We start from the raw sequence: 15,504 nt of genomic DNA, 5'->3' as shown, positions 1-15,504 counted from the left end.
AAATTCTAAGTCTGGGACATGAAAAGGCCATATTCATGTCATATAAAATCTCCACTACAATAATCATCAGATCAGAATTAAAGAAGGATTATGTTAAATGCTAGTATTTGATTGTGTCTTAAAATAATGTTATTATCTAAATGTGCATACTTGAGGAAGTAGGAATCTAAATTTTCTACGATAATATAGAAAAATGATTTTACTTAATGACTTTGTTTCCTATTATTAAACAGAGAATATTCTTAAAAATTATATCAATTTCATTGTATCTAGAATGCTTCTGTCCTATGGTCCTCAACTTTGGTGTGCAAGAGGATCTTCAAAAGAAATGATGTCTACTGAGGCCATTTTTGCATGTTAAGATTTTTCATGAAAGGGTTAAATGTAAAGAATATGTGAGTGGAATATGGAAAAAGAGTAGTGTTTATATTTGATCTTTCTGTTCTTATAATATATCTACAAACATTTCCTTTCTTTCACATTGGCAGGACAGTGGAAGGCCATTATTCTTTATTGGAACATCCCCAAAAGACAAATCAAAGTTTTTCTTCCATGGCAAGATATAGTGTCTGGGTAAATTACCAATTAAAATAGAGTATAACAAAAACAAAGCATCCTAGGAAAAAATAATACTCGTTTATAAATATAAAAGAAAATCCTAACAACAAAGAAAACCAGAAAATAATGCTAAGGCAAGTAAAGAGCTAGCTTCAGAAACTGTAAGAAAAAGGATTGTTTTTTGAACCATGGTTTGTAACACTGGAAATATGTCTTCCTCTGGTGGATAGCATGAATCTCACAAACTTGGAAAGAATACTAGTAGCATCAGGCTTACTGATCCAATCAAGAAAGCTTTAAAATAAGACTGATAGTGGAATAGAAAAATGTGAATCAGTAAAATGGATATTAGAGAAGACACTAGTTTTGAAATAAAAATAAGACAAGTGAAAAAAAGTGGCTAGAAATTATTTTGTGAAAATCATGGCTTGGAATACTACTTAGATCCAGGATATACAGTGTTCTGAATTAAAGCTGAAATAAAAATAGTACATATGTTAAACTCTTAAAATGCACTTAAAAAACAAACAAACAAACAAAAACTGTTAACACATCCCAGGAAGATGAGTTTAAGAATTATCACAGATGTTTGTGTAAGGAGTACCTTGCATAAGGGAACCTGGCCTGTGGTACAAGTGGGGAATATATTTTACTCCACACTCCAATTACCTGACAGGTATTATTATCTTTGACTTCCCAGGTAGGAGTCAAGGCTTCAGTATGTTTAGAAATACTGAATAGTACTCAAGGTTATATAGCTCAAAATGACAAGGCTAGATTGGCTAGAATTGGAAGCTAGGTGTTCAAGAAATTCATAATTTCAGCAAAACTCAGTAAGGAGAAATTTATACACTACATGCATGCAAATATAATGCATTCTAGTGTAGCAGAATGGGGGGAAATTACCTAACTAATTTGTTCACAAGGATGAACACAGTGACTGGGAAGTGTGTGTCACCACATATCAGGGAGTTATATACTAGTTTTATGATCAGGAAGCAAAGACAGGGATTTAGAGATGTTCATGTCAGGAAAGGAAAATTTTTAAAAAAGAGAAATCATTGGAAAATAGAATGGCAATCCCAGGAAAAAATATTACAGAAGATAGTGTATTAATAATGAGTACAAGATATGGACAAGAAGGAAGGCTTTAAATAGTTGGATCCCTCTTAGGAGGAAGTTTAAAATCTCTCCATTTGAGGGGAGGACTTAGCTGGTAACTCTTCTGTCAAATATGATTTATAGAGAAGGTGATTTGCATACATAATAGACACTTTGGGAATGAAAGTTTTAATACTTTTAGAATAAAAGAAGAGAATGATAAGTAGGGTTGGGTAAATTAATTCTGCAGATGTAACCAGACAGCTCTTCAGCATACAGGAAGCAAAGGGCAGTTACCCAGACACTTTAAGAAAATATAACGAAGGAAGAAAGTGAGAAATTAAAGATGAAATTCTGACTCAAATGTTGGAGAACAACCTATAACCAGAAAAAAGGAAAAGACACCTAAATAAAATGATTCATTTTTACATTGCAGTTTGGCATTGTGTGTTGTGTTAAGTCTCTTCAGGCATTTCTGACTCTTTGCGACCCTACAGACTGTAGCCCACCTGGCTTATCTGTCTATGTTATTCTCCAGGCAAGAGTACTGGAGTGGATTGCCATGCCCTCCACCAAGGTATCTTCCCAAACCAGGGATGGAACCTGCGTCTCTTATGTCTCCTGCACTGGCAGGCAGGTTCTTTACCACTAGCGCCACCTGGGGTCCTTTGTTTTTTAAAAACATGTAATAAAAGATGAATATGATTGCCCAAATCATTGGGTAAAGACTTGGAAAGGAATGTGAGGTATCTAAAGTCAAGAATGTGCTAGGATGCTCTAAATATAAAAGACCTAAAACCATTAACTGTGTTGAGAAAGAAAAATAAAAAGATAAGCCAATAAACCGGGGGAGAAAGGGCTGCTGAACTTTTTCGTTTCTATCCTTCCTATCAAGAAAAATTACCATTAAATTCTAATAAGTATAATAGAACAATTTTGACATGTATTTGGTATTTACTTAGGGACAAAAATAAATAAGGGTAATAGAGAAAATTTCCAAATGAACAATTCCTGCTTACCATGCCTGTGATCTGTGAATACTTAGACAAGAAGGATAAGAATATTTAACTTAAAATGTATCTTAATTTTAATGATATATCTTGCATAGTCTTTTATTATAACTTTGTTAACAAGATTAAAACAAACAATAGTTTTATGATTGTGAGACTGAATGGATTGGTGGTGATGTATCAATCTTTATCTAAGCAAATTCAATGTTTTCTACTTTTGAAACTCAAAATGCTATTGTATGATTTAGCTATGAAAGTGGAAAACACATTTTACAAATCTCTGCATAAAACAAAGATGTACAAGAAAGCTGACAGCTTATATGATAGTCAAATAAATTTTCAAAAATGTTTGTTATGTTGAAACAATCTTTCCAGATAACTTACTATATAACAGGAAATAATGAAAATACCTACATTTAAATTTAAAAAAAATATCATTTATAGCAGCAAAGGATAACTGAATTTAACATTGGTTCATTTGAAAAAGCTATGATATTTTTACAGACTCTATAATCTTCAGCTACGTTAGGAAAACACCTTACTTCATTGTTTTTTTCTCATTTTACCAAAATATTTCTATTCTTCAGATACATTAAATTAGCTTTTAAAAATCAGATATACTTTGAATCCCTGAGAATAAAAATATGTAGGATTTCTAGGAAATGAGACAAAGAATTACTCAGTGCAGGTAAATGTAAGCACATGTTAAATAAGTTTCTTTCATAGAAATTATACCATGTAATTTCTATAGCGTATCTAAATGATGAAGTATTCCAGAAAGCTCACTTTAGTATGTCTCACATCATAGTAAAAATGCATAAATTAATTTCAAAGATTTGTAAATAATTTGAAACAGTTCTTGGTAGTGTACTGTTATCTTTGATTTAGAAAAAATATGGCCTGAAATTCATTGAAAAATGATTAAAATTTATATCAACACATCATCATAACAAGAGCTTCAAAGAGAATCACATAAGCACAAAAGAAGATAATTAAATTCCTCACCTGCCTAATACCCAACCGGTATGCAACAATCCGATCCACTGCATCAGGATTCATTTGAGTCCACTGTAGACTGTAGGAGTACACACGGTGTCTGTTCTGCCACACAGGATTGTAGGTATCGTAATAGAATTCTGGAGCATAGGCCTTCCCTAGAAACAGAAAGAGACCTGAAATTACACAGGATTGTAGGTATCATAATAGAATTCTGGAGCATAGGCCTTCCCTAGAAACAGAAAGAGACCTGAAATTACACAGGATTGTAGGTATCATAATAGAATTCTGGAGCATAGGCCTTCCCTAGAAACAGAAAGAGACCTGAAATTACACAGGATTGTAGGTATCATAATAGAATTCTGGAGCATAGGCCTTTCCTAGAAACAGAAAGAGACCTGAAATTTAAATGTATATTACAGTCAAACCTAATTACTCTTTTTGTACCTTTTATTACTTTCTACTTCATGTTCCATAAGTAATTTTTATATTTAAAAAGTCATATGATTAAATTAATTTATGGAGAATTTGAGAACAGATGCAAGATGATTTCCTGGTGCGTTTGATGAACAGTGTGATAGGAAGAGAAGACCCAAGAATGACTACAAGTTTTTTGGTGTAAGCAACCAGAAGAATCGAATTTCCATCAGCTGACATGAAAAGCTATGGGAGGATCAAATTTGAGGGGTCAGGAAATTATTTTTGAACAATTTGAATGATCTAAATGGAATCATCAAGTGAGCTACATTGGACTAAAATGTATGAAGGGCCAGGTTTGGAAATATAATCTTGCCAAATTTATATATGTTTAAATATTTTCATTGGAGCATAGTTACTTCAAAATGCTGTGTTAGTTTCTTCTGTACAGCAAAGTGAAACAACTAAACGTATACATATATCCCCAACATTTAGGTCATCACAGAACAGCCAAAAACTTTATCAGCAAGTGAATGATAACTCTGCCAAAAAAAAATCAGTGAATATGACAATCTGTGTTTATATTATCCATGTCTTCGGTCAGTAAATTGAAACTAACCAAACAAAACCTTAACAATGCAAGAACTTTGATCAATAACAAAAAGTTTTTTTTTAAGATTTTAAGGATATGTGAGGTGTGTCTGTGCTCAGTCGCTTCAGTCGTATCTGACTCTTTGAGACTCTAGGGGCTGTAGCCTAACAGGAGCCAGGATCCTCTGGCCCATGAATTTCTCCAGGCAAGAACACTGGAGTGGGTTGCCACACCCTCCTCCATGGGATCATCCCAACCCAGGGACTGAACCTGCATCTCCTGCATTGCAGATTCCTGTGGATTCTTTACCACTGAGCCACCAGGGAAGTCCCCATACATGAGGTACACATAGTGTATATAACCTACATAAACCATCTCAGGTTTTTCTTTTAATCGCCAAATTGAAAAATGTACAAATAATTGGGAATTATGGGTCCAACTCATTAATAATCTGAAATATAGACTTTTTACGCCTTATATTTTACCAATAATATATTTAATTATTAAATCAATATTTATTGAGAGTCTATTGAATGGCAAGTAGTGTTCTAGGCAATGAACAAAGAGGTATGGCCTTTGTCTTCCTAGAAATTGCTTCCATTTTCTCAGACCTTTCAGATAGCTTTACAATTTTTACTGGATTTATGATTTAATAAATTGTAAATTATTCAACAGACTTTATTTTTTTGAAATTAGATTAAATATTAAATGTCCTCCTGAGGTTTTCCTCCTGGGTTCCTGTTTGCAGGGAATTTTCTTACCTGGTTTTCTTTTTCTTCATCATAAGTCACCTAGCATCTAGGGATTGAACAAGAGCTGATTCATAAGAATTTATAACAGATAGTTAGAGAATGAATTTTGAAGACTAAGAATGAAATTTATGGTCTCTATTACCCTAGAGAGGTTTACCAGGAAAAAAATGTTAGATGAACTGAAGTTAATTTCTGATAAATTTACTAGTAAAATTAAATACATTGAATTAAATATATGAATTTAATAACATTTGGTAAAGTCTTACATCAACATTGTGTGCTTTTAAAAATGTTCTATGAATGTTCATTCATTTTAATTGAAAATGGATTATTAATTCTGTACAAATTATCTTGCATAGGAGGAAAAGAGCCATCACATTTGTTTTATTGCTTCTTTATTTTGTATATTTTTTACTTATTACTAACTAAATGATAGTGCAAATTCATGTTCACATCACTTAGTAAAATCTAGATGAGAGGAACACAATATACTGAATGAAGGGATCAATACCCAAAATGTCATTGACAACTTGCATTTGAGACAAAATTTCCCAAACCTGTTGAGGAAGTACATTTGATAGAAGCCTATATAATGAGTCAGGGGTTTTGACTAAAAGTAAACATTCAACATGTATAAATGAAGTAATGAGCTGTTTAAGTGAATAATGTCAATATACAGTGTTTTCATTAGAAATTAGTGTCTAGATTGAATTGAGGAGGCAACAGTATCAATGGTTGGTTTTTCATTTATTGCTTTTTATTTTTACTTTTTAATTGAGGGGAGCAGGGAAAGAGGGGATTGCTTTTGTAAATTAGCCAAGAGGAAAATACAAGGAGTATTAGATTTAGTGCTATCATTTGTATTTTCATTAAAAAAATAGGATCAAATAGAAATCACAAAAGAATAAAATCATAACCAGAGGCTATTTAGCATGAAAAAGAAAAAAAAATCCCTCAAAACCTGGCAAATGAGGTTTTCTGAGAGTTGAAACTCCATCACAGAGAAAGAGAATCAGACTATATTTTAACAGATCTATGAAAGATGAAAGCCAGTGCATATTCAGAGAGGATGCATATTCTGATTTAGGAATGTTCTAGCAATTCTCTCTGAATATGGACTATGAATTTTCCCTTCACTAAAGGTATGGTTGTCTGAGGGGTTCTTACAAACAGCTGAGAAAAAAAGAGAAGCTAAAGGCAAAGGAGAAAAGGAAAAATATACCCATTTAAATACAGCATTCCAAAGAATAGCAAGGAGAGATAAGAAAGCCTTCCTCAGTGATTAATGCAAAATAATAGAGGAAAACAATAGAATTGGAAAGACTAGGGATCTCTTCAAAAAAATTAGAGATACCAAGGTAGTATTTCATGCAAAGATGGGCACAATAAAGGACAGAAGTAGTATGGAATTAACAGAAGCAGAAGATATTAAGAAGAGGTGGAAAGAATACACAGAAGAACTATACAAAAAAGATCTTTATGACTCAGATAACCACGATGCTGTGATCACTCACCTGGAGCCATACATCCTAGAATGCAAAGTCAGTAGGCCTTAAGAAGTATCACTATGAACAAAGCTAGTGGATGTAATGGAATTCCAGTTGAGTTATTTCACATACTGAAAGATGATGCTGTGAAAGTGCTGCACTCATTATGCCAGCAAATGTGGAATACTCAGCAGTGGCCACAGGACTGGAAAAGATCAGTTTGCATTCCAATCCCAAAGAAAGGCAATGCCAAAGAATGCTCAAACTACCACACAATTGCACTCATCTCACACGTTAGCAAAATAATGCTCAAAATTCTGCAAGCCAGGCTTCAATAGTATGTGAACCATGAACCTCCAGATGTTCAAACGTGATTTAAAAAGGCAGAGGAACCAGTGATCAAATTGTGAACATCCATTGGGGCATTGAAAAAGCAACAGAGTTCCAGAAAAATATCTAGTTCTGCTTTATTGACTATTTCAAGGCCTTTGACTGTGTGGATCACAACAAACTATGGAAAATTCTTAAAGAGATGGGAATACCAGACTATCTGACTGCCTCCTGAGAAATCTGTATGCAGGTCAAGAAACAAGAGTTAGAACCATACATGGAACAATGGACTGGCTCCAAACTGGGAAAGGAATACGTGAAGGCTGTATATTATCACCCTGCTTATTTAACTTATATGCAGAGTACATCATGTGAAATACTGGGCTGGATGAAGCACAAGCTGGAATTAAGATTGCTGGGAGAAATATCAATAACTTCAGATATGCTGATGACACCATGTTTATGGCAGAAAGTGAAGAACAAAACAGCCTCTTGATAAAAGTGAAAGAGAGTGAAAATGTTGACTTAAAACTCAACATTCAGAAAACTAAGATCATGGGATCTGGTCCCATCACTTCATGTCAAATAGATGAGGAAACAATGGAAACAGTGAGAGAATTTATTTTCTTGGGCTCCGAAATCGCTGCAGATGGTGACTGCAGTCATGAAATTAAAAGACACTTGCTTCTTGGAAGAAAAGTTATGACCAACCTAGACAGCATATTGAAAAGCAGAGACATTACTTTGCCAACAAAGGTCTATCCAGTCAAAGCTATGGTTTTCCAGTAGTCATGTATGAATGTGAGAGTTGGACTATAAAGAAAGCTGAGCACTGAAGAATTGATGCTTTTGAACTGTGGTGTTGGAGAAGACTCTTGAGTCCCCTGGACTGCAAGGAGATCCAACCAGTCAATCCTAAAGGAAATCAGTCCTGGATATTCAATGGAAGAACTGATGCTGAAGATGAAACTCCAATACTTTGGCCACCTGATGCGAAGAACTGACTCATTTGAAAAGACCCTGATGCTGGGAAAGATTGAAGGCAGGAGGAGAAGGGGATGACAGAGGATGAGGTGGTTGGATGGCATCACTGACTCGATGGACATGAGTTTGGGTAAGCTCCAGGAGTTGTGATGGACAGGGAAGCTTGGTGTGCTGCAGTCCATGAGGTTGCAAAGTGTCGGACATGACTGAGCAACTGAACTGAACTGATCTGAGAGTTATTTAGTCAATACCTAACTACCATTTAGCAGGGATGAAATGGGTGGATGATTGCCAACAAAATGGCCTTTAAGGTAGGGCTCAGTCTCAAGTCTATAAGTTGCTATGAAGTATTTGCCTACTGTCTCTTGTATTACTTCAATTGTTTTAAGCACAATTGAATTTACTTATAAATTCCATTTAATATTTCTATTGGATTGGCCAAAGATGTTAGATAAAACCCTATTGAACTTTTTGGGCAAGTCAATATTATCTATAGTCTGCTGCTGCTACTGCTAAGTCGCTTCAGTGCGACCCCACAGACAGCAGCCCACTAGGCTTCTCTGTCCCTGGGATTCGCCAGGCAAGAATACTGGAGTGGGTTGCCATTTCCTTCTCCAATGCATGGAAGTGAAAAGTGAAAGTGAAGTCACTCAGTTATGCCCGACTCTCAGCGACCCCATGGACTGCAGCCTACCAGGCTCCTACATCCATGGGATTTTCTATCTTATATTGACTGCTAGAAGAGTAACTGGCACATGGGTATTGGCTGCCTGTCATAAATGCAAATTGGCATAATCCTAAAATTGATTGTTTATCTAAATAAATCCTTTTCACATTATTGAAGCAGTTTGACCCTAAAGTTAGAAAACAATTGGCTTGACCTATGTGAATAATATGAATTTATCAAAATCCCATTTTCAAGGTTGTGAAAAATTAAGATACAATCTAACCCTCATTTAAATATTCCAAGTAGATCACATTTTCCCATAACATATCATCACCATCTTTATATTTAATGGTAGATTAATATAAAGCCTTTTCAATGTATTCATGAAATATTTTATTTGTACTGACATACCTACATTATGTATAAGTGATATCATATATAATATATCTCCAGGAAATATTAGATTAGAGAAAGAAATAAAGATTACCAACTCCAGTATCTTGTATGACAGATAAATTATGGAACAGAATAGAAAAGGTGACAATACATGGATGTTGATATAAAATTTTATTTTAGTTGAATAACTGCATCACCTTGTTTTAGAATTTTAGAAGTGTTTTTAGAATTAAAGAGGAAAAAAGCATTTTCAGATAGTTCATAAGTAATATTGATTAGCAATAAATAATTACTGATAAGAAATGATTTTGAGTAGTTATGGTTAAATATGGATTTGCTTGCTATGTCTCAGAGAAAGCATATCTATATTTTGGATAAATGTGATATACCTCTTTTGGATAAATGTGATAAAAGAAAAATACTTTCTGACTTCATCTGAGAAATCTTAAAAGTAAAAAAAAACACACACAAATTTTCTCTCTGCTTTAAGAGCCACTCACATGCAATATTTATATACTAATTTTGTAAGAAGCACATAGTACACGTAGTGATACTAAGGAAATACCGTTATAATAATCATAGGCTTTGACAAGCAAACATGACATCTGCTGGTTGAACAGGGAAATAATTCATAATTTTCCTTCTTTTTTTATCCTTTAGGCATTTTTTTGTTCTTTTAGCAAGCATACCAATTTTTTTTCTCATTCTCTCTTATACTCGTTTTATTTTATGCAACATTGTTTGAGTTTACATCTTTTCAGATTAATTGACCTAAAACTACAGTCATTATCTAAATTAGCAAATAAACTTTAGACATTATGCATGATTATCTATAGATTTTGAATATTAAAATATTCATAAAATATATATAAATAGAGAGAAAAATTTAATTGTTCAAAATTTTAAATAAGATTTATGTAAAAGTAAATTTATTCTATTTTGCAAATAGCTTCTCAAAAAAGAGGATACTGAGTTTTCAAAATATTTTATGCACAAAGCTCAAAGTAAAAGAGATGTTAAGAATATGCAACATGTCACTTTCCTAGTCTAAAAATGTTAGATTAAAGTACAACAAAAATCTTTCTTAGATGCATTTCTAAGCTTACAAGTTGAAAGGGAATTATTTATTAGGGGTCAAAAAAAAAAAAAAAGAACTGAAAATCAGACATTGAATAGGAGCTTAGGGAGAAAAATTGTTCTTGGCATTTGTACTCTTAGGAGTTGGAATTTTAAGTCCATAGGAGATGAGGTTAATGGGCCAACTCAAGATAAGTTGAAAACGAGACCCCATATATGAGTATAATCAGTGAAAAATAGCATTCTTAGTTGTAGAATATACTAGAAAAAAAGTGTCCCTAACCAGCATAGGAAAATGAAAAATATATTCATATGAACAAAAAGTAATTCTTGGCTAATGATACCACAGGATGGCTTGAGTAGATACAATATCAATTTGCTCTTTTTTGAAATTTAAGTATAGTTGATTTACAATGTTACTTTCTGCTGTACAGCAAAATGATTTAGTTATACATATATAACTGAATGGTTATGGGGTGGTATATGGATGTGGAGAAATATCAATAACCTCAGACATGCAGATGACACCACCCTTATGGCAGAAAGTGAAGAGGAACTCAAAAGCCTCTTGATGAAAGTGAAAGTGAAAAAGTTGGCTTAAAGCTCAACATTCAGAAAACGAAGATCATGGCAGCCAGTCCCACCACTTCATGGGAAATAGATGGGGAAACAGTAGAAACAGTGTCAGACTTTATTTTTCTGGGCTCCAAAATCACTGCAGATGGTGACTGCAGCCATGAAATTAAAAGATGCTTACTCCTTGGAAGGAAAGTTATGACCAACCTAGATAGCATGTTCAAAAGCAGAGACATTACTTTGCCAACAAAGGTTCGTCTAGTCAAGGCTATGGTTTTTCCTGTGGTCATGTATGGATGTGAGAGTTGGACTGTGAAGAAGGCTGAGCGCCGAAGACTTGATGCTTTTGAACTGTGGTGTTGGAGAAGACTCTTGAGAGTCCCTTGGACTGCAAGGAGATCCAACCAGTCCATTCAGAAGGAGATCAGCCCTGGGATTTCTTTGGAAGGAATGATGCTGAAGCTGAAACTCCAGTACTTTGGCTGCCTCATGTGAAGAGTTGACTCATTGGAAAAGACTCTGATGCTGGGAGGGATTGGGGGCAGGAGGAGAAAGGGACGACAGAGGATGAGATGGCTGGATGGCATTACTGACTCAATGGACGTGAGTCTGAGTGAACTCTGGGAGTTGGTGATGGACAGGGAGGCCTGGCGTGCTGCGATTCACAGGGTCGCAAAGAGTCAGACATGACTGAGAGGCTGATCTGATCTGATCTGACATGGATGTGGATAAGTTAAGTAAGTGTTAGTCGCTCAGTCGTGCCTGACTCTTTGCGACCCCATGGACTGCAGCCCACCAGCCTCCTCTGTCCATGAGATTTTCCAGGCAAGGATACTGGAGTGGGTTGCCATTTCCTTCTCCAGGGGATCTTCCCAACCCAGGGATTGAACCCGGGTCTCCTGCACTGCAGGCAGATTCTTTACCGACAGTTATATGGATGTGGATATAAACATGCATATACATATGTATGAATGCATATATATATTAATATATTCTATTTTTAATATATTCTTTTCCACATGGTTTATCATAGGATATTGAAAATAGTTCCTTATGCTATACATTAGAACCTTGTTTATCTCAGTTTGTTCCTGAAAGACATTCTCTCAACTTACACTGCAGAGACTTTCTCTAAACTAAATCTCAATGAGTATGAATTATTAACACACAAGAAAATTTTTCATGAGTGACTAAGAAGGCCAATAAACAACAGGATTTGACTATGACTCCAGATAAGAGAAGCATGAAATGGAATTTATAAACAAGTATTCTTGAAACAACTAAAGAAATATAGCATAGAACAGTAAACGAACACTATGGGACCTTCTATGAAAGAATGATCAATACTGGTTATTGCAACCATTGGTAGGCTTCATGGGGTGCATAATTGACATCTTTATTGATTTTAAAGAAGAAGAAATTCCTCAGACAGACAAGGGTTTCTCATCACAGGATAAAAAAGAGAAAAAATAATACATGGTTTTAGAGCTTCCCTGGTGGCTCTGCCTGCAATGCAGGAGAGACTTGGGTTTGATCCCTCAGTTGGGAAAAATCACCTGGACAAGGGAACAGCTACCCACTCCAGTATTCTTCCCTGGAGAATCCCATGGACAGAGGAACCTGCCAGGCTACAGTCCACGGGGTCATAAACAACTGGACATGACTGAGCAACATTCACTTTACATGGGGAAAAAATGTATTAAAGACAATACTTTAGAACTCCAAGGGCTCTGGTAAAGTTGTAGTGCCCATTTTTCTTACCAAACTGTGCACTCTTGAAGGGCAGGGAAGGTCTTATTAGCTATTACTACAGTGGTTGACACAATACATGTGCTTGAGTAAGGCAGGGAGAACAGGTAATTGCTAATTTATGAAGCTTCTTGTTCAATATGGTAAGATGTTAGGTATTTACCATATAGTCTAATTATTCTCAAGTTATTTTAACTAGTACTCATTTATGTGGAAGAAAAGATTTTATAGTGAATCTATCAATTTTTATATCCCAGTGTAAAAAGAACTCAGTGATATTAAAAAACAAAGATAACTAAATTAATAATCAAAATAGTAATAATAAAGTTTCATAAAAAATACTTGTAAAGTATCAAAAGTTATAAAACAATCTAAGACTTTTCAAATGTATCTTTATTAGTATAAAAAGAGTAACTACATAGATCTATGGCAAATATCAACACTGATGATGCACTGATTAAAAGAGTTCTAAAAAGCATGCAGGAATCAGCTCTCTATGCATTTTTAGCAAAAGCTGATTGAAATAGTCAATTGTTTAAGAACCAGAGGTATATACCGCATTTAGACACAAAGACTAGCTGTGGATTACTCATAGCAATCTATTAGACACAATATACAATAAATATCTGTGCAGCACTCAGTCCTTTCTCTATAGGGCAGAAGAAAGAACATGTAATTGTTGAAACCATAACTATTTTCTCTTCAAATCAGTGAATCTCATTGTTGTTCTGGTTTCCCTGGTAGCTCAGTCGATAAAGAAACTGCCTGCAGTAAAGGAGACATGGGTTCAGTATCTGGGTCAGGAAGATGCCCTGGAGAAGGAAATGGCAACCCACTCCAGTGTTCTCGCCTGGAAAATCCTATGGACAGAGGAGCCTGGTAGGCTATAGACCATGGGGTCACAAGAGTTGGACACGACTTAGCAACTAGACCATCACCATTGTCGTTCAGTAGCTCAGTTGTGTCTGACTCTTTGAGACCACATGGACTACAGCACACCAGGTTTCCCTGTCCTTCATTATCTCCCAGAGGTGGCTCAAACTTATGTCCATTGAGTAGATGATGCCATCCAACTATCTCATCCTCTGTTGGCCCCATTCTCCTCCTATCCTCAATCTTTCTCGGCATTAGGGTATTTTCCGATGAGTCAGCTCTTCACATCAGGTGGCCGAAGTATTGGACTTCAGCTTCAACATCAGCCCTTCCTATGAATATTCACGGTTGATTTCCTTTAGGATTGACTGGTTTGATCTCCTTGCAGTCCAAGGAGCTCTCAAGAGTCTTCTCTAGCACCACAGTTCGAAAGTATCAATTCTTTGGCATTCTGCCTTCTTTATGGTCCAACTCTCACATACATACATGACTACTGGAAAGACTAAAGCTTGGACTATAAGGACTTTTGTTGGCAAAGTGATGTCTGTGCTTTTTAATATGCTGCCAACATTTGTTGCAATTGGACAGTTCTATGAAGACCTGCAAGACCTTCTAGAAGTAACACACACTAAAAACTGTCCTTTCCATCATAGGGGACTGGAATGCAAAAGTAGACAGTCAAGAGATACCTGGAGTAACAGACAAGTTTGGCCTTGGAGTACAAAATGAAGCAATGCAAAAGCTAACAGTAGTTTTTCCAAGAGAATGTACTGGTTATAGCAAACACTCTCTTCCAACAACACAAGAGATGACTCTACACATGGACATCACCAGATCGTCAATATTGAATTTAGATTCATTATATTCTTTGCAGCCAGAGATGAAAGTTCTATATAGTCAGCAAAAACAAAACCAGAAGCTAACTCGTGCACAGATAAGGAACTCCTTATTGCAAAATTCAGGCATAAATTGAAGAAAGGAGGAAAACCACTTAGCCTTTCAGTTCAGTTAGTTTAGTTGCTTAGTCATGTCTGACTCTTTGAGACCCCCTGCATGCCAGGCCTTCCTGTCCATCACCAACTCCCGCAGTCTATCCAAACTCATGTCCGTTGAGTCGGTGACGCCAACCAACCATTTCATCCTCTGACGTCCCCTTCTCTTCCTGCCCTCAATCTTTGTCAGCATCAGGGTCTTTTCCAATGAGTCAGCTCTTTGCATCAGGTGGCCAAAGGACTGGAGTTTCAGCTTCAACATCAGTCCTTCCAATGAACACCCAGGACTGATCTCCTTTAGGATGGACTGGTTGGATCTCCTTGCAGTCCAAGGGACTCTCAAGAGTCTTCTCCAACACCACAGTTCAAAAGCATCAATTCCTCAGTACTCGGTTTTCTTTATAGTCCAACTTTCGCATCCATACATGACTACTGGAAAAACCATCTTGTCTAGCCTTGACTAGATGGACCTTTGTTGGCAAAGTGATGTGTCTGCTTTTTAATATACTATCTAGGTTGGTCATAACTTTCCTTCCAAGGAGTAAGAGTCTTTTAATTTCATGGCGGCAATCACCATCTGTAGTGATTTTGGAGCCCCCCAAAATAAAGTCAGCCACTGTTATCACTGTTTCCCATCTATTTCCCATGAAGTGATGGGACCAGATGCCATGATCTTAGTTTTCTGAACACTGAGCTTTAAGCCAACTTTTTCACTCTCCTCTTTCACTTTCATCAAGAAGCGCTTTAGTTTTTCTTCACTTTCTGCCATAAGAGTGGTGTCATCTGCATATCTGAGGTTATTGATATTTCTCCCAGCAATCCTGATTCCACCCTGTGCTTCTTCCAGCCTAGTGTTTCTCATGATGTACTCTGCATATAAGTTAAATAAGCAGGGTGACAATATACAGCCTTGACGTACTCCTTTTCCTATTTGGAACCAGTCTGTT

The 15,504-nt window shown here is 35.8% G+C and overlaps 1 protein-coding gene across 1 annotated transcript in view; it reads right to left on the bottom strand.

Moving 5' to 3' along the window:
* The window catches only part of MDGA2 (MAM domain containing glycosylphosphatidylinositol anchor 2), a 915,505-nt gene that overhangs the window by 90,634 nt on the left and 809,367 nt on the right, over nt 1–15,504 (bottom strand). The window contains exon 10 of the mRNA XM_070378526.1: nt 3,675–3,823. Within this exon, the coding sequence (XP_070234627.1) occupies nt 3,675–3,823 (149 nt within the window). The remainder of the gene's footprint in view (nt 1–3,674; nt 3,824–15,504) is intronic.

This window comes from Bos mutus, chromosome 10 (genome assembly GCF_027580195.1).
Source record: "Bos mutus isolate GX-2022 chromosome 10, NWIPB_WYAK_1.1, whole genome shotgun sequence".
Taxonomy (NCBI): Eukaryota; Metazoa; Chordata; class Mammalia; order Artiodactyla; family Bovidae; genus Bos; species Bos mutus.
This window is presented reverse-complemented; position numbering and strand designations above follow the sequence as displayed.